Below are 18,946 nucleotides of genomic sequence, written 5' to 3'. Positions count from 1 at the left end.
AAAAAGACGAAATTAAAGAACTTTCAAAATGCTATAAACATGAAGACTGGACACAGACCCTGAAGATAAGGATCCAAGGGATGAGAAATCGTGGGTTGGCCCATCAGGTCTGCTCCTTGAACCTGTTCAATATTGTGGGCTCTAGTCCCACCCACTCAATCCGGTGAGAGGAAATTCTACATCATCCTCCCCGAAGATTATCGAGCAAAACCCAGAATATTCATCCCTCTCTGTTAGGTAATGGTGAACTGCTGCTTCCCGGGCCAAGTCTTCCCTCCCTCCCCATGCCGCACCCCCCGCCTACTGCAGTCCGCAGGTTGTCCGAGCTTTACACTTCATAGGTGCCTGCCCTGAATTCACAGGGGCCGGGAGTGAAGAGAGAAAGACTTGCATTTATAGAGCCTTTCATGACCTCCGGATGTCTCAAAGATCTTTACAGCCAATGAAGTACTTTTGAAGTGTAGTCACTGTTATAATGTAGGAAACGCAGCAGCCAATTTGCTCACAGCAAGTTCCCACAAACAGCAGTGTGATAATGACCAGATCATCTGTTTCAGTGATGTTGATTGAGGGATAAATATTGGCCCCAGGACACCAGGGAAAACTCCCTTGCACTCTTTCAGCCTAGGTTTTGTGCTGAAGTCTGTGGAGTGGGACTTGACCCGACAACCTTCCGACTCAGAGGCGAGAAAGAGAGAGAGTGTAACCCACTGAGCCACGGCTGACACTCAAGTCTCAAAGCTAAAATCTCAATCTCTGTTCCCATGAATTCCCTGATTTTAGAATGTATCCAGCAACGAGGCAATGACAGTAAGAAACAGCCCTTTCCAAACCTGTCGGCCCACAACACAGGAACACGAGAGAAAGTAGGACCATCTTGCCTGGGGTTCAAGGGCCGGAACCTCTTGAACATCCTGACATTGCTACATGAGTTACAGCCATCGGCACGACATGTCTGAGGGCGTTTGGTGCCCGTGGAACCTGTACCCCAGCAAGAGTCTTCACAGGAAATGGGTAATGCTGAAGTCACTAGATCTCCCCATACTTACTATTCACTAAATCCGTGGACAATTTATCGGCAGTATTTCTTTGCTGAATTGCCGTCAGAACGTCTACTGTCACCTTGCCGGCAATTTCTTCACTGTAGTGGCGGATGATCATGTCGATAATTTCCCACACAATTTTGCCTTCAAGGCATCCATACCCTATCGGGTCTAAGTTTGCAAGCTTATATTCACAGAGCTTATGAATAAAACTCTTCAGGTCATTCTGACCCAGATCTTCCAGTGCATGGACTAAACAATCTCTGATGGTCGGGGTCATCGTGGGATTCTCAGGATGCAAGAGGGCCATCAGTCTGAAAGGAGAAAGCGGGGTTAAGCACAGAGCCTCCATGGAGATGAACACATTTTCAATTGTGTCACCTCACGGTGTGACATTTTTCAGCGTACTATTTTACGATGGGTGGATGCAGTTCGGGAGAAAAAGCTACGCAAAATTTGACGCCGACCCGCATAAGGAGATTGTAGGACAGATGACCAAAAGCTTGGTCAAAGAGGTAGGTTTTAAGGAGTGTCTTAAAGGAGGAGAGAGAGGTGGAGAGATTTAGGGAGGGAATTCCAGAGCTTGGGGCCCAGGCAGCTGAAGGCACAGCCACTAAAGGTGGAGCGATTAAAATCGGGGCTGCTCAAGAGAAAAAGCTACTCACATTTAGCGGGAAACACTGTGTTCGAACTCTCGCACACCAACTGTTAAGGATAGAGGAGAAGGTTAACAATGATCAGTTCTGCATGGGAGGTTAACAGGTCGGGAGATTGCCATAACAATTTGCATTTAAATAGCACCTTTAATGTAGTAAAACATCCCAAGGCGCTTCACAGGAGCATTGGCAAACAAAATGTGACACCGAGCCAAATAAGGAGATTATAGGATAGCTGACCAAAAGCTTCATCAAGAAAGAGACGGAGAGGTTTAGGGGGGGAATTCCAGAGCTTAGGGCCCAGGCAGCTGAAGGCACGGCCGCCTACGGTGGAATGATGGAAATCGGGGGATATTCAAGATGCAAGAATTGGAGGAGTGCAGAGATCTCGGGGTGGGGGGGGTGTTGTCGGGCTGGAGGAGGTCACAGAGATAGGGAGGGTTGAGACCATGGAGGGGCTTGAACACAGATTGAGAACTTTAATATCGAGGCGTTGCTGCACTGGGAGCCAATGTAGGGGGCGATGGGTGAGCGGCACTGGGTGCGAGTTAGGACACGGGGCAGTGAGCACAGGGATGGGTGAGCGGGACTCGGTGCGAGTTAGGACACGGGGCAGCCGAGTTTTGGATGAGCTCAAGTTTAGGCAGGGTGGAAGATGGGAGGCCGGCCAGGGGAGTGTTGGAATAGTCGAGTCCAGAGGTCAGAAAGGGACAGATCGGAAGTGGCTCAAGGAGGAAATCAGGAAGAGCGGGGGCGAGTGGAGGTCCCAGGTTGGAATCTGGGCCAGGGCTCGGGTATCTGATCTGGGCCCAGTCACCAATGATGGAGGGAGTGACCCGTCATCAGCAAATGGGCTCACTCCACCTAAATCGGATCCGATTAAAACGAAAGAAAACACGCTGCTCCTCATGGCTGTCGGCGAGGTGAAAGGTAAACGGGGAAATGGAAAACAGGAACTCACAAATGAAGAGGATCCCAACAAGCCTCTCTCTCTCTCTCTCCTTCTTTGGCTCAGTGTCAGTTTTATCTCTGTTTACACGCTGATGAAGCGCCTTGGGACGTTTTACTACATTAAAGGCGAGTTGGTTATGTGAGCCACCTTTAATGCAGGTTAATGAGAGAGAGACAGAAGCTAAACCTAGAGATTAGGTAACAATACTCACAGAATTTAGCAGCACAGGTCTGCATTTCCACATCAGTAACCTCACCCATTAATTACAGCAACCTCCCTCCAACTAGTAAAATTACATTATATGGAACATACAACACAGGAACAGGCGCGACAGGTGCATGCTGGGGTTTATGCTCCACACGACGCTCCTCCCACCCCTCTACATCTCACCTATCAGAGTATCCTTCTATTCCTTCTCCCTCATGTGTTTATCCAGCCCGAGTGACTCCGACCAACAGCCGGAAGCTGTGCAGAAGCGTACTGCGCATTCATCTGGAACCGGAAAATCCTTTTTTTCCCCTCAGAGCATTTGTGACCGGCATTTTTCCTCACAGCCCACTTCCTCCCGACATTTTACCCGTTATGTAAGGTTTACACATTTTCACGAAAGGCACTGCAAGAGGCCAGGAACTAAAATGGTTTAAAAGAAACCTTTGGGACTGTTGGAACTGGAAAAAGGGCGCCAGCCTGGGGCAGGTTGTGACTCATCACCGATTAATGCAATCTCTGCGGTCAGGAGCGAGACCCGATTAAACATTGAGACAAAGGGTTTGATACAATCGTGCAGAGGAGCCCCTGGATTGATTGGCCGGAGGGGGAAAACCCAGGACAACAAAGGATCCCACAAGGCATGCATTGTTGGATAACGAGGCACCAGGAGTTATTTTTTGCCCTGTCGATTCCGTGTGTGAATTGTGGCCATCCAAACAGACCCAGACCCATCATCACAGCCATCGAGACCCATGCAGACGCATTAGCTGAAAACCAGCCCAGCAAGAGATATGTTCATCAAATGGATATATATGTAAGAGCTGAGAACAACAGCTCAGAAGGAAAAAGATCAAGAAGAACAAGGAAGACTATGATCGACAAGCAGGACGAGGAGAGAACATTGTAGAGGAACAGCCGGTCGAGGAACAATGACCATGAGCCTACAATCGACAACAGCAGCAACTGGTTGGATGGGTGATTGTATGTCTTCGGTCAATCTCTAAGAAGTTTTGTTCTGTAATTTTTAGTTAGTTCTTGTGTAATAAACTAACAGTTGGGTTTAAGCCTAAACTTCGCACAACATAGAGACCTTCCTGTAATTCCAAAGGTCTATGAATCAAAGTAGAGTGGGAAACCAACACCCTACAGTTCCCTCCTGGCATTTTCCCGCTCCCGCCGGCTGAAAACAAATTAAACAGCATTATCCACAAGTTGCAGTTTCACTTTCAGCACTCGATGGTAAAAAGGTGAGAGACAGGACAGAAACCCGAGATGCAATCGAGTCCCCAGGACTTGCAAAGCTGGTGTCAAGAGGCAGTCGGGTCAGCAAAGAATGAACAGTGAACGGTGGAGGTGGAGCCTCTCCGGCTGGGACCAGCGACCGAGAGCAGCAACAGGAAGAGAGAGAGAGAGAGAATGTATGGGACTGATGTCACAGGACCACAGAAAGGTGATTGATACCGAGAGTATTACTGTTTTATCGCCCTTTAAGCTAGGGCAGTGGTTTAAACCAAGAGCTGGTAAGCTATAATCATTACTTCATTCAGTCACTAAAGTCAACTGAAAATTTCAAAATTGAGATTGATAGATTTTTGTTCAGTAAGGAATATGGAAGCAAGGCGGGTAGCTGGAGTTAATCATTGAAAGGTCACAGCACAGAAGTAGCCCGTGCCGGCTCTCTGCAAGAGCACTTCAGCCAGTCCCACTCCCTCGCCCTTTCCCCAGAGCCCTGAAAAATTTATTTCCTGCAGATATTTATCCAGCTCCCTTTTGAAAGCCACGATTGAATCTGCCTCCATCATCCCCTCAGGCAGCGCATTCCAGATCCTAACCACTCACTGCGTGAAAAGGTTTTTCCTCATGTTGCCTTTGGTTCTTCTGCCAATCACCTTAAATCTGTGTCCTCTAGTTCTCGACCCTTCTGCCAATGGGAACAGTTTCCCTCTATCGACTCTGTCCAGACCCCTCATGATCATGAACACTTCGATCAAATCTCTTCTCAACGTTCTCTGCTCCAAGGAGAACAACCCCAGCTTCTCCAGTCTCTTCACGTAGCTGAAATCCCTCACTCGCTGTACGATACAGGTCAGCCACGATCTAATTGAATGGCGGAACAGGCTGGAGGGGCTGAATGGCCTTCTCCTGTTCTTATGACTGAGAACTTTGTAAGAAAATAAATTAAAAAGAAATTTGGAACCGGTTGATGGCATTGTTGAACTCTTGTGTCTACAGAGAAGCCTGAATATAATTTAGCTATATTAACAGACGGATGCTTAACATGTCTCCAACACCATTCGTCCAAACCTTATATTAATGTCGGAGTTAACCCATACATTACAACAGCGGAGAGGTGAATGGTATCGAAGGTACAGCATTTGTCCATTAATACCTTTCCCCACAGCCTCCTTAAACCCCTCTTCTCTGCAACCTCTTCCCTCACCACAGATCTGTGGGCAGCACTCTGGCCTCAGAGACAGAAGGTTGTGGGTTCAAGTCCCACTCCAGAAACTTGAGCACATGAATCTAGACTGACACTCCAGGGCAGTATAGGGGCAGTACTGAGGGAGTGCCGCACTGTCGGAGGGACAGTACTGAGGGAGTGCCGCACTGTTGGAGGGGCAGTACTGAGGGAGCGCCGTACTGTCGGAGGGGCAGTACTGAGGGAGCGCTGCACTGTCGGAGGAGCAGTACTGAGGGAGGGCTGCACTGTCGGACGGGCAGTACTGAGGGAGCGCCGTACTGTCGGAGGGGCAGTACTGAGGGAGCGCTGCACTGTCGGAGGAGCAGCACTGAGGGAGGGCTGCACTGTCGGACGGGCAGTACTGAGGGAGCGCCACACTGTCGGAGGGGCAGTACTGAGGCAGCGCCGCACTGTCGGAGGGGCAGTACTGAGGGAGTGCCGCACTGTCGGAGGGGCAGTACTGAGGGAGGGCTGCACTGTCGGACGGGCAGTACTGAGGGAGCGCCGCACTGTCGGAGGGGCAGTACTGAGGGAGCGCTGCACTGTCGGAGGGGCAGTACTGAGGGAGGGCTGCACTGTCGGACGGGCAGTACTGAGGGAGCGCCGCACTTTTGGAGGGGCAGTACTGAGGGAGCGTCGCACTGTCGGAAGGGCAGTACTGAGGGAGTGCTGCACTGTCGGAGGGGCAGTACTGAGGGAGCGCGAGTAATTTAAATTGACCAGAGATCGGGAGCGCTGCAGATTTGCTTCAGCTTCCAATGCTGTCCACTGCCCCGAAACATCAGTGTGGCGGTAGGCCCGGTCCCATCCTCTGTCCCGGTTAGCCCGGCTCTGGCCTGACATTTGCCGAGCCCCCCGGTGCAAAGTCCCTGCGGTTTCGGGACGGACACACACCGGCTCCCGGCATTTTCACAGTTTGGTGAGTGCGAAAGCGAGTGGTGTATAAACAGAGACAGGAGTCGGGTGTGGGATAACACATCCTGTATGTTCATCATACACACACAGCATGGCTGCACTGCACGGCAACGTTACAGCACAGTGCGCTACAGACGCTCACATAGTGTCCCCAGTCTCTATTTATATCTGGCCCTATTATAGAAAACCATTTTGGTTAGTTTGACCGGTCCAATGCAGGTGTTTTCTTATGGATTTGGCTCCTGGGCTGCTGGTTCAGTGTTTATCATCACATTTCCCGCTGTTTTCCTCAGATTTCCTGGAGTTTCCTCTCACATTTCCCGCTGTTTCCCCACATTTCATACAAACATAGAAAATAGGTGCAGGAGTAGGCCATACGGCCCTTCGATCCTGCACCGCCATTCAATGAGTTCATGGCTGAACATGCAACTTCAGTACCCCATTCCTGCTTTCTCGCCATACCCCTTGATCCCCCCCAGTAGTAAGGACTAAATCTATCTCCTTTTTGAATATATTTAGTGAATTGGCCTCAACAACTTTCTGTGGTAGAGAATTCCACAGGTTCATCACTCTCTGGGTGAAGAAGTTTCTCCTCGTCTCGGTCCTAAATGGCTTACCCCTTATCCTTAGACTGTGACCCCTCGTTCTGGACTTCCCCAACATTGGGAACATTCTTCCTGCATCTAACCTGTTATGTAATGATGTGTGTATCGTCCTGGTACCTTAAATGTAATGTAAGCACTATGCCACACCTGAGAGGCACTCTGGAGCTGAACAATAAAGGATGAAGGTCACAGCAGTTAGATTTACACCAGACCGTGTGGAGTCGGTGATTTGTGTGCTACATACACCACATTGGCAATGAGGAAGCGGACGAACTCCACGCAACCATGGCTACTCTGGGCTCGCTAAAGGATTTTACCATGGGCAATGATTGGGAGGCCTTTACGGAAAGGCTCGAGTACTACTTCACAGCAAACGACCTGACGGAGGACACGGACGCAATGAGAGATAAGCGTACAGCGATATTGCTCTCCAGTTGTGGAGGTGAGGTTTACTGTCTCGTCAGGGATTTGCTGGCACCCGGGAGTGCCAGGGACAAGTCATACGAGGAGCTGACTGAACTCATTCGTGACCAGTTGAAACCGAAGGAGAGCATCCTCACGGCCAGATACAAATTTTACCATCACTGCAGACCCGAGGGCCAGGATATCACCAAATATGCTGCGGACCTCAGGAGACTCGCGACGCCGTGTGATTTTGGGGCACACCTTGACAAGGCGTTACGGGACGTTTTCATTATGGGGATTGGCCACGAGTGCCTCCTTCACAAGCTACTAGCCATGGAACTCACAGTCACCCTGACAAAGGCCATCACCATCAGCCAGGCATATATGACCTCGACTTGCAGCACCAAGCAAATAATCCACAGTCTCGAACCCGGCAGGCACTGTCCACAGGATAGCGCCCATCACGGCAGAACGTGGCTCTGCCCGGGGCAGAGAGCACGGACCTCGGGATCCTGGAATTCAGAGTCCGCTGAGGGGGGCCAATCAAGCAGCACCATGCTGGCGTTGTGGAGGAAGCCATGGGGCTCACCGGTGCAGGTTTGCGGAGTACATGTGCAATACCTACCATGTTAAAGGCCACCTTCAGCGTATGTGTAAAAGAAATCGGACACACCATGTGGCTGAGGAGATGGGGGATGATCTACTGTTCAGCGAGGAGCAGATAGAAGATGAGGTGTTTGGACTGTATACATGCACTGACGATTCGCCCCCAGTGATAAGGGAAGTAAAAATCAATGGAGTCCCAGTGAGTATGGAAGTGGACACGGGCTCGGGTCCGTCGTTGATGAGTCAGAGAACTTTTGATAAACTGTGGATTAACCCAGCTGCATGACCCAAGCTGGTCCCGGTGAAGCTGCGTACCTACATCAGGGAACTGATACCTGTTCTTGGCAGAGCGATGGTGCAGGTATCCCACGGAGACGAGATGCACGATTTACCTTTGTGGGTCATTGCAGGCGATGGGCCGACACTCCTCGGCCGGAGTTGGATGGGGACGGTCCGTGGGAACTGGGAAGACTTCATCACTCCACAGGCTGCTGCTCCCCGGGGTGCTGCCGTGCCCCGGGTCCCCAGAGAGCAGCGCCGACCGAGCTGGAGCTGCAGCCTCAATCCACCCACGGGCAAACCCCAGGCCTGGACCTCAAGCCACAGAGATCCTGCAGCCTCAGCCCCCACAGGCAAGCAGCCCTGCATAGAGGGGCCTGGGGGGAGGGGGCGGGGGTGAGCCGGCGGGGTGCGAGGGATCCAGGGTGGCTGGCGGATCGGAAGAGCCCCGCCGAGGAAGTTGCCGTTGGGCGGGACTCGCCGAGGAACCTGCTGTTGGGCGGGCCTCGCCGAGCAAGTTTCCGCTGGGCGGGCCCCGCCGAGGAAGTTGCCGTCGGGCGGGCCTCGCCGAGGAAGTTGCCGTTGGGCGGGCCTTGCCGAGGAAGTTGCGGTTGGACGGGCCTTGCCGAGGAAGTTGCCGTTGGGTGGGCCTTGCCGAGGAAGTTGCCGTTGGGCGGGCCCCACCAAGGAAGTTGCCGTTGTGCGGGCCCCGCCGAGGAAGTTGCTGTTGGGCGGGCCCTGCCGAGGAGCTGTTAGTGTCGGGCAGCAGCAGCAGCTGGAGGTCGGCGGCTGCATGGGAGGCCGCTACGGAGGCCATGGGGGAGGTGCAAGTGCGGCCGCTGGAGAGGCCACGACAGCCGCAGGAGAGGCGGCAAGTCAGATGGCAGCGGAGGGGAGCGGAGGCTGCGGCGGCAGAGGGCATCCGGAGCGGCGGAGAGCAAGATGGCAGCGGCATCGTGTTGAGCAGCAGAGCATCAAAGATGGCGGCGCCCAAGGAGAAGCCTCGTGGAATCCTCCTGCATCAAAGATGGCGCCTTAAAAAGGAAATTCACCCGGGAGTCTTAAAAGGGCCTTACAATGAGGTGGTCCCCACAAAGGACTTCTGTAAGGCAGAGCGAGTCTAAAATGAGCTGTTAATGTGAGATGGCGAATTTATAAGAAGAATTAATTTTTTAATGCTGAATGGCCACTGTATTTGTGTAAAATAATGGATGAAGTACAATTAATGATAAGGTCTACAAGGAAATCAAGGATCCGTTACCAGTCAATAACTAGTTAATGTACCAGATAATATATACCATACTAGCGCACTGTCTATGCCTACCTGCCTTCCGTCGGACAAGTGTGATGTTATGTAATGATGTATCGTTGTCCTGCGTGCTGGTGGGGGGGTGAAGGTGATGTTATGTAATGATGTGTGTATCGTCCTGGTACCTTAAATGTAATGTAAGCACTATGCCACACCACAGAGGGCGTTGTGGTGGGAAACCTGGAAGTACCTAGAACAGGCACTATATAAGGCTGACCACCACATCTGAGAGGCACTCTGGAGCTGAACAATAAAGGACGAAGGTCACAGCAGTTAGATTTACACCAGACCACCACATAACCTGTCTAAACCCGTCAGAATTTTCAACGTTTCGATGAGGTCCCCTCTCATTCTTCTGAACTCTAGTGAATACAAGCCCAGTTGATCCAGTCTTTCTTGATATGTCAGTCCCGCCATCCCGGGAATCAGTCTGGTGAACCTTTGCTGCACTCCCTCAATAGCAAGAATGTCCTTCCTCAGGTTAGGAGACCTCACCAAGGCCCTGTACAACTGTAGTAACACCTCCCTGCCCCTGTACTCAAATCCCCTCGCTATGAAGGCCAACATGCCATTTGCTTTCTTAACCGCCTGCTGTACCTGCATGCCAATCTTCAATGACTGATGTACCATGACACCCAGGTCTCGTTGCACCTCCCCTTTTCCTAATCTGTCACCATTCAGATAATAGTCTGTCTCTCTGTTTTTACCACCAAAGTGGATAAGCTCACCATTATACTTCATCTGCCACGCATTTGCCCACTCACCTAACCTATCCAAGTCACTCTGCAGCATCATAAAATCCTCCTCGCAGCTCACACTGCCACCCAACTTAGTGTCATCCGCAAATTTGGAGATACTACATTTAATCACCTCGTCAAAATCATTAATGTACAATGTAAACAGCTGGGGCCCCAGCACAGAACCTTGCGGTACCCCACTAGTCACTGCCTGCCATTCTGAAAAGTACCCATTTACTCCTACTCTTTGCTTCCTGTCTGACAACCAGTTCTCAATCCATGTCAGCACTCTACCCCCAATCCCATGTGCTTTAACTTTGCACATTAATCTCTTGTGTGGGACCTTGTCGAAAGCCTTCTGAAAGTCGAAATACACCACATCAACTGGTTCTCCCTTGTCCACTCTACTGGAAACATCCTAAAAAAATTCCAGATTTGTCAAGCATGATTTCCCTTTCACAAATCCATGCTGACTTGGACCTATCATGTCACCTCTTTCCAAATGCGCTGCTGTGACATCCTTAATAATTGATTCCATCATTTTACCCACTACCGATGTCAGGCTGACCGGTCTATAATTCCCTGTTTTCTCTCTCCCTCCTTTTTTAAAAAGTGGGGTTACATTGGCTACCCTCCACTCGATAGGAACTGATCCAGAGTCAATGGAATGTTGGAAAATGACTGTCAATGCATCCGCTATTTCCAAGGCCACCTCCTTAAGTACTCTGGGATGCAGTCCATCAGGCCCTGGGGATTTATCGGCCTTCAATCCCATCAATTTCCCCAACACAATTTCCCGACTAATGAGGATTTCCCTCAGTTCCTCCCCTTACTAGACCCTCTGACCCCTTTTATATCCGGAAGGTTGTTTGTGTCCTCCTTAGTGAATACCGAACCAAAGTACCTGTTCAATTGGTCCGCCATTTCTTTGTTCCCCGTTATGACGTCCCCTGATTCTGACTGCAGGGGACCTACGTTTGTCTTTACTAACCTTTTTCTCTTTACATATCTATAGAAACTTTTGCAATCCGTCTTAATGTTCCCTGCAAGCTTCTTCTCGTACTCTATTTTCCCTGCCCTAATCAAACCCTTTGTCCTCCTCTGCTGAGTTCTAAATTTCTCCCAGTCCCCAGGTTCACTGCTATTTCTGGCCAATTTGTATGCCACTTCCTTGGCTTTAATACTATCCCTGATTTCCCTTGATAGCCACGGTTGAGCCACCTTCCCTTTTTTATTTTTATGCCAGACAGGGATGTACAATTGTTGTAGTTCATCCATGCGGTCTCTAAATGTCTGCCATTGCCCATCCACTGTCAACCCCTTAAGTATCATTCGCCAATCTGCAATTTCCCGGTGTTTTTACCTCACATTTCCCGGTGTTTCTCACTCACATTTCCCGGTGTTTTTACCTCACATTTCCCGGTGTTTTCCCCTCACATTTCCCGGTGTTTTTCCCTCACATTTCCCGGTGCTTTTCCCTCACATTTCCCGGTGCTTTTCCCTCACATTTCCCGGTGTTTTTACCTCACATTTCCCGGTGTTTTTACCTCACATTTCCTGGTGTATTTACCTCACATTTCCCGGTGTTTGTTTTTCCCTCACATTTCCAGGTGTTTTCCCCTCACATTTCCCGGTGTTTTTCACTCACATTTCCCGGTGTTTTTACCCCACATTTCCCGGAGTATTTACCTCACATTTCCCGGTGTTTTCCCCTCACATTTCCCGGTGTTTTTCCCTCACATTTCCCGGTGTTTTTCCCTCACATTTCCCGGTGTTTTTCCCTCACATTTCCCGGTATTTTTCCCTCACATTTCCCGGTGTTTTTAACCTCACATTTCCCGATGTATTTACCTCACATTTTCCAGTATTTTTCACCCTCACATTTCCCGGAGAATTTACCTCACATTTCCCGGTGTTTGTTTTTCCCTCACATTTCCAGGTGTTTTCCCCTCACATTTCCCGGTGTTTTTCCCTCACATTTCCTGGTGTTTTTACCCCACATTTCCCGGAGTATTTACCTCACATTTCCCGGTGTTTTTACCTCACATTTCCCGGCGTTTTTACCTCACATTTCAAGGTGTTTTTACCTCACATTTCCCGGCGTTTTTACCTCACATTTCCCGGTGTTTTTACCTCACATTTCCCGGTGTTTTTACCTCACATTTCCCGGCGTTTTTACCTCACATTTCCCAGTGTTTTTACCTCACATTTCCCGGTGTTTTTACCTCACATTTCCCGGCGTTTTTACCTCACATTTCCCGGTGTTTTTACCTCACATTTCCCGGTGTTTTTACCTCACATTTCCCGGCGTTTTTACCTCACATTTCAAGGTGTTTTTACCTCACATTTCCCGGTGTATTTACCTCACATTTCAAGGTGTTTTTAACTCACGTTTCCCGGAGTATTTACCTCACATTTCCCGGTGTTTTTATCTCACATTTCCCGGTGTTTTTACCTCACGTTTCCCGGTGTTTTTACCTCACATTTCCCGGTGTTTTTACCTCACATTTCCCGGTGTATTTCACTCACATTTTCCGGTACTTTTTCCCTCACATTTCCCAGTGTTTTTACCTCACGTTTCCCGGCGTTTTTACCTCACATTTCAAGGTGTTTTTACCTCACGTTTCCCGGAGTATTTACCTCACATTTCCCGGTGTTTTTCCCTCACATTTCCCGGTGTTTTTACCTCACATTTCCCGGTGTTTTTACCTCACATTTCCCGGTGTTTTTACCTCACATTTCAAGGTGTTTTTACCTCACATTTCAAGGTGTTTTTACCTCACATTTCCCGGTGTTTTCCCCTCACATTTCCCGGTGTTTTTCCCTCACATTTCCCGGCGTTTTTACCTCACATTTTTCGGTGTTTTTCCCTCACATTTCCCGGTGTTTTTCCCTCACATTTCCCGGTGTTTTTCCCTCACATTTCCCGGCATCACATTTCCCTGCATTTTTCCCTCACATTTCCCGGTGTTTTTAACCTCACATTTCCCGATGTATTTACCTCACATTTCGCAGTGTTTTTACCTCACATTTCCCGGTGTTTTTACCTCACATTTTCCGGTACTTTTTCCCTCACATTTCCCAGTGTTTTTACCTCACATTTCCCGGTGTTTTTACCTCACATTTCGCAGTGTTTTTACCTCACATTTCCCGGTGTTTTTACCTCACATTTTCCGGTACTTTTTCCCTCACATTTCCCAGTGTTTTTACCTCACATTTCCGGTGTATTTACCTCACATTTCCCGGTGTTTTTCACTCACATTTTCCGGTATTTTTTCCCTCACATTTCACGGTGTTTTTACCTCACGTTTCCCGGTGTTTTACCTCACATTTCCCGGTGTTTCTCCCTCACATTTCCCGGTGTTTTTACCTCACATTTCCCGGTGTTTTTACCTCACGTTTCCCGGTGTTTTCCCCTCACATTTCCTGGTGTTTTTACCTCACATTTCCTGGTGTTTTTCCCTCACATTTCCCGGTGTTTTTAACCTCACATTTCCCGGTGTATTTACCTCACATTTCGCGGTGTTTTTCCCTCACATTTTCCAGTATTTTTTCCCTCACATTTCCCGGAGTATTTACCTCACATTTCCTGGTGTTTTTCCCTCACATTTTCCGGTGTTTTCCCCTCACATTTCCCGGTGTTTCTCCCTCACATTTCCCGGTGTATTTACCTCACATTTCCCAGTGTATTTACCTCACATTTCCCGGTGTTTTCCCCTCACATTTCCTGGTGTTTTTACCTTACATTTCCCGGCGTTTTTCCCTCACATTTCCCGGTGTTTTTCCCTCACATTTCCCGGTGTTTTTCCCTCACATTTCCCGGTGTTTTCCCTCACATTTCCTGGTGTATTTACCTCACATTTCCCGGTGTTTTTCCCTCACATTTCCCGGTGTTTGTTTTTCCCTCACATTTCAAGGTGTTTTTACCTCACATTTCCCGGTGTTTCTCACTCACATTTCAAGGTGTTTTTCCCTCACATTTCCCGGTGTTTTTCCCTCACATTTCCCGGTTTTTTACCTCACATTTCCCAGTGTTTTTACCTCACATTTCCCGGAGTATTTACCTCACATTTCCCGGTGTTTTTACCTCACATTTCCCGGTGTTTTCCCCTCACATTTCAAGGTGTTTTTACCTCACATTTCCCGGTGTTTTCCCCTCACATTTCCCGGTGTTTTTACCTCACATTTCAAGGTGTTTTTACCTCACATTTCCCGGTGTTTTCCCCTCACATTTCCCGGTGTTTTTACCTCACATTTCCCGGTGTTTTTCCCTCACATTTCCCGGTGTTTTTACCTCACATTTCCCGGTGTTTTTACCTCACATTTCCCGGTGTTTTTCCCTCACATTTCCCGGTGTTTTTACCTCACATTTCCCGGTGTTTTTACCTCACATTTCCCAGTGTTTTTACCTCACATTTTCCGGTATTTTTTTCCCTCACATTTCCCGGTGTTTTTACCTCACATTTCCCGGTGTTTCTCACTCACATTTCCCGGTGTTTTTACCTCACATTTCCCAGTGTTTTTCCCTCATATTTCCCGGTGTTTTTACCTCACATTTCCCGGTGTTTTACCTCACATTTCCCGGTGTTTGTTTTTACCTCACATTTCAAGGTGTTTTTACCTCACATTTCCCGGAGTATTTACCTCACATTTCCCGGTGTTTTTACCTCACGTTTCCCAGTGTTTTTACCCCACATTTCCCGGTGTTTCTCACTCACATTTCCCGGTGTATTTACCCCACATTTCCCGGTGTTTTTACCTCACATTTCAAGGTGTTTTTACCTCACATTTCCCGGTGTTTTTACCTCACATTTCAAGGTGTTTTTACCCCACATTTCCCGGAGTATTTACCTCACATTTCCCGGTGTTTTTACCTCACATTTCCCAGTGTTTTTACCTCACATTTCAAGGTGTTTTTACCTCACATTTCCCGGAGTATTTACCTCACATTTCCGGGGTTTTTATCTCACATTTCCCGGTGTATTTACCTCACATTTCCCGGTGTTTTTACCTCACATTTCAAGGTGTTTTTACCTCACATTTCCCGGTGTTTTTACCTCACATTTCAAGGTGTTTTTACCCCACATTTCCCGGTGTATTTACCCCACATTTCCCGGTGTTTTTACCTCACATTTCCCGGTGTTTTTACCTCACATTTCAAGGTGTTTTTACCCCACATTTCCCGGAGTATTTACCTCACATTTCCCGGTGTATTTACCTCACATTTCCCGGTGTATTCCCCTCACATTTCCTGGTGTTTTTACCTTACATTTCCCGGCGTTTTTCCCTCACATTTCCCGGTGTTTTTCCTTCACATTTCCCGGTGTTTTCCCTCACATTTCCTGGTGTATTTACCTCACATTTCCCAGTGTTTTTCCCTCACATTTCCCGGTGTTTGTTTTTCCCTCACATTTCCCGGTGTTTTTCACTCACATTTCCCGGTGTTTTTACCCCACATTTCCCGGAGTATTTACCTCACATTTCCCGGTGTTTTTACCTCACATTTCAAGGTGTTTTTACCTCACATTTCCCGGTGTTTCTCACTCACATTTCCCGGTGTTTTTCCCTCACATTTCCCGGTGTTTTTCCCTCACATTTCAAGGTGTTTTTTCCTCACATTTCTCGGTTTTTTACCTCACATTTCCGGTGTTTTTACCTCACATTTCCTGGTGTTTTTACCTCATATTTCCCGGTGTTTTTACCTCACATTTCCTGGTGTTTTTACCTCATATTTCCCGGTGTTTTTACCTCACAATTCCTGGTGTTTTTACCTCACATTTCCCGGTGTTTCTCACTCACATTTCCCGGTGTTTTTACCTCACATTTCCCGGTGTTTTTACCTCACATTTCCCGGTGTTTCTCACTCACATTTCCCGGCGTTTTTCCCTCACATTTCCCGGTGTTTTTCCCTCACATTTCCCAGTGTTTTTCCCTCACATTTCCCAGTGTTTTTACCTCACATTTCCCGGTGTTTTTCACCTCACATTTCCCGGTGTTTCTCACTCACATTTCCCGGCGTTTTTCCCTCACATTTCCCGGTGTTTTTCCCTCACATTTCCCAGTGTTTTTCCCTCACATTTCCCAGTGTTTTTACCTCACATTTCCCAGTGTTTTTACCTCACATTTCCTGGTGTTTTTCCCTCACATTTCCTGGTGTTTTTCCCTCAAATTTCCCGGTGTTTTTACCTCACATTTCCCGGTGTTTTTCCCTCACATTTCCCGGCGTTTTTCCCCTCACATTTCCCGGTGTTTTTCCCTCACATTTCCCAGTGTTTTTACCTCACATTTCCTGGTGTTTTTCCCTCAAATTTCCCAGTGTTTTTACCTCACATTTCGCAGTGTTTTTCCCCTCACATTTTCCAGTATTTTTTCCCTCACATTTCCCGGTGTTTTTACCTCACATTTCCTGGTGTATTTCACTCACATTTTCCGGTATTTTTTTCCCTCACATTTCCCGGTGTTTTTACCTCACATTACCCAGTGTTTTTACCTCACATTTTCCGGTATTTTTTTCCCTCACATTTCCCGGTGTTTTTACCTCACATTTCCCGGTGTTTCTCACTCACATTTCCCGGTGTTTTTACCTCACATTTCCCAGTGTTTTTCCCTCATATTTCCCGGTGTTTTTACCTCACATTTCCCGGTGTTTTACCTCACATTTCCCGGTGTTTGTTTTTACCTCACGTTTCCCGGCATTTTTACCTCACATTTCCCGGTGTTTTTCCCTCACATTTCCCGGAGTATTTACCTCACATTTCCCGGTGTTTTTCCCTCACATTTCCCGGTGTTTTTACCCCACATTTCCCGGTGTTTTTACCTCACGTTTCCCGGTGTTTTTACCTCACATTTCCTGGTGTTTTTACCTCATATTTCCCGGTGTTTTTACCTTACATTTCCTGGTGTTTTTACCTCACATTTCCCGGTGTTTCTCACTCACATTTCCCGGTGTTTTTACCTCACATTTCCCGGTGTTTTTACCTCACATTTCCCGGTGTTTTCCCCTCACATTTCCCGGTGTTTTTACCTCACATTTCCCGGTGTTTTTACCTCACATTTCCCAGTGTTTTTACCCCACATTTCCCGGAGTATTTACCTCACATTTCCCGGTGTTTTTACCTCACATTTCCCGGTGTTTTCCCCTCACATTTCCCGGTGTTTTCACCTCACATTTCCCGGTGTTTTTACCTCACATTTCCCGGTGTTTCTCACTCACATTTCCCGGCATTTTTCCCTCACATTTCCCGGTGTTTTTCCCTCACATTTCCTGGTGTTTTTCCCTCAAATTTCCCGGTGTTTTTACCTCACATTTCCCGGTGTTTTTCCCTCACATTTCCCGGCGTTTTTCCCTCACATTTCCCGGTGTTTTTCCCTCACATTTCCCAGTGTTTTTACCCCACATTTCCCGGTGTTTTTACCTCACGTTTCCCGGTGTTTTACCTCACATTTCCCGGTGTTTCTCCCTCACATTTCCCGGTGTATTTACCTCACATTTCCCGGTGTTTTCCCCTCACATTTCCTGGTGTTTTTACCTTACATTTCCCAGCGTTTTTCCCTCACATTTCCCGGTGTTTTTCCCTCACATTTCCCGGTATTTTCCCTCACATTTCCTGGTGTATTTACCTCACATTTCCCGGTGTTTGTTTTTCCCTCACATTTCCAGGTGTTTTCCCCTCATATTTTCCGGTGTTTCTCACTCACATTTCCCGGTGTTTTTCACTCACATTTCCCGGTGTTTTTACCCCACATTTCCCGGAGTATTTACCTCACATTTGCCGGTGTTTTTACCTCACATTTCAAGGTGTTTTTACCTCACATTTCCCGGTGTTTCTCACTCACATTTCAAGGTGTTTTTACCTCACATTTCAAGGTGTTTTTTCCTCACATTTCCCGGTGTTTTTCCCTCACATTTCCCAGTGTTTTTCCCTCACATTTCCCGGTGTTTCTCACTCACATTTCCCGGTGTTTTTCCCTCACATTTCCCGGTGTTTTCCCCTCACATTTCCCGGTGTTTTCCCCTCACATTTCCCGTTTTTTTACCTCACATTTCCCGGTGTTTGTTTTTACCTCACGTTTCCTGATGTTTTTACCTCACATTTCCCGGTGTTTTAACTCACATTTCCCGGTGTTTTTACCTCACATTTCCCGGTGTTTTAACTCACATTTCCCTTGTTTTTACCTCACATTTTCAGGTGTTTTAACTCACATTTCCCGGTGTTTTTACCTCACATTTCCCGGTGTTTTTACCTCACGTTTCCCGGTGTTTCTCACTCACATTTCCCGGTGTTTTTACCTCACGTTTCCCGGTGTTTTTACCTCACGTTTCCCGGTGTTTCTCACTCACATTTCCCGCTGTTTTTCCCTCACATTTCCCAGTGTTTTTCCCTCACATTTCAAGGTGTTTCTCACTCACATTTCCCGGTGTTTTTCCCTCACATTTCCCGGTGTTTTTCCCTCACATTTCCCGGTTTTTTACCTCACATTTCCCGGTGTTTGTTTTTACCTCACGTTTCCTGGTGTTTTTACCTCACATTTCCCGGTGTTTTAACTCACATTTCCCGGTGTTTTTACCTCACGTTTCCCGGTGTTTTTACCTCACATTTCCCGGTGTATTTACCTCACATTTCCCGGTGTATTTACCCCACATTTCCAGGTGTTTCTCACTCACCTTTCCCGTTGCCGCCGCGGATGGTTGTTTTGGCCCCGCCCCTCCCGCGCCTGTCAATCATTCACGCCCCACGTGACCGAGCCGGGCCAATCCCCTTCCCGGG

At 48.1% G+C, this 18,946-nt stretch overlaps 1 protein-coding gene across 3 annotated transcripts in view; it reads right to left on the bottom strand.

Moving 5' to 3' along the window:
• LOC139249532 (uncharacterized) overlaps positions 1 to 18,879 on the bottom strand; it is a 28,744-nt gene extending 9,865 nt beyond the window's left edge. For 2 of the 3 annotated variants that reach the window (XM_070872464.1, XM_070872466.1), the window contains exons 1-3: positions 18,844 to 18,879; positions 1,709 to 1,748; positions 1,050 to 1,357 (exon numbers count right to left, since the gene is read on the bottom strand). In XM_070872464.1, coding sequence (XP_070728565.1) covers positions 1,050 to 1,353 — 304 coding nt within the window. In that variant the 5' untranslated portion in view covers positions 1,354 to 1,357; positions 1,709 to 1,748; positions 18,844 to 18,879. The remainder of the gene's footprint in view (positions 1 to 1,049; positions 1,358 to 1,708; positions 1,749 to 18,843) is intronic. The other variant, XM_070872465.1, reaches the window with a different exon arrangement.
• Positions 18,880 to 18,946: the final 67 nt, after the last annotated feature.

This window comes from Pristiophorus japonicus, unplaced genomic scaffold, assembly GCF_044704955.1.
Source record: "Pristiophorus japonicus isolate sPriJap1 unplaced genomic scaffold, sPriJap1.hap1 HAP1_SCAFFOLD_317, whole genome shotgun sequence".
NCBI lineage: Eukaryota > Metazoa > Chordata > Chondrichthyes > Pristiophoridae > Pristiophorus > Pristiophorus japonicus.
Note: the sequence above shows the minus strand (reverse complement) of the source record. Positions and strands in the feature narration are given on the sequence as shown.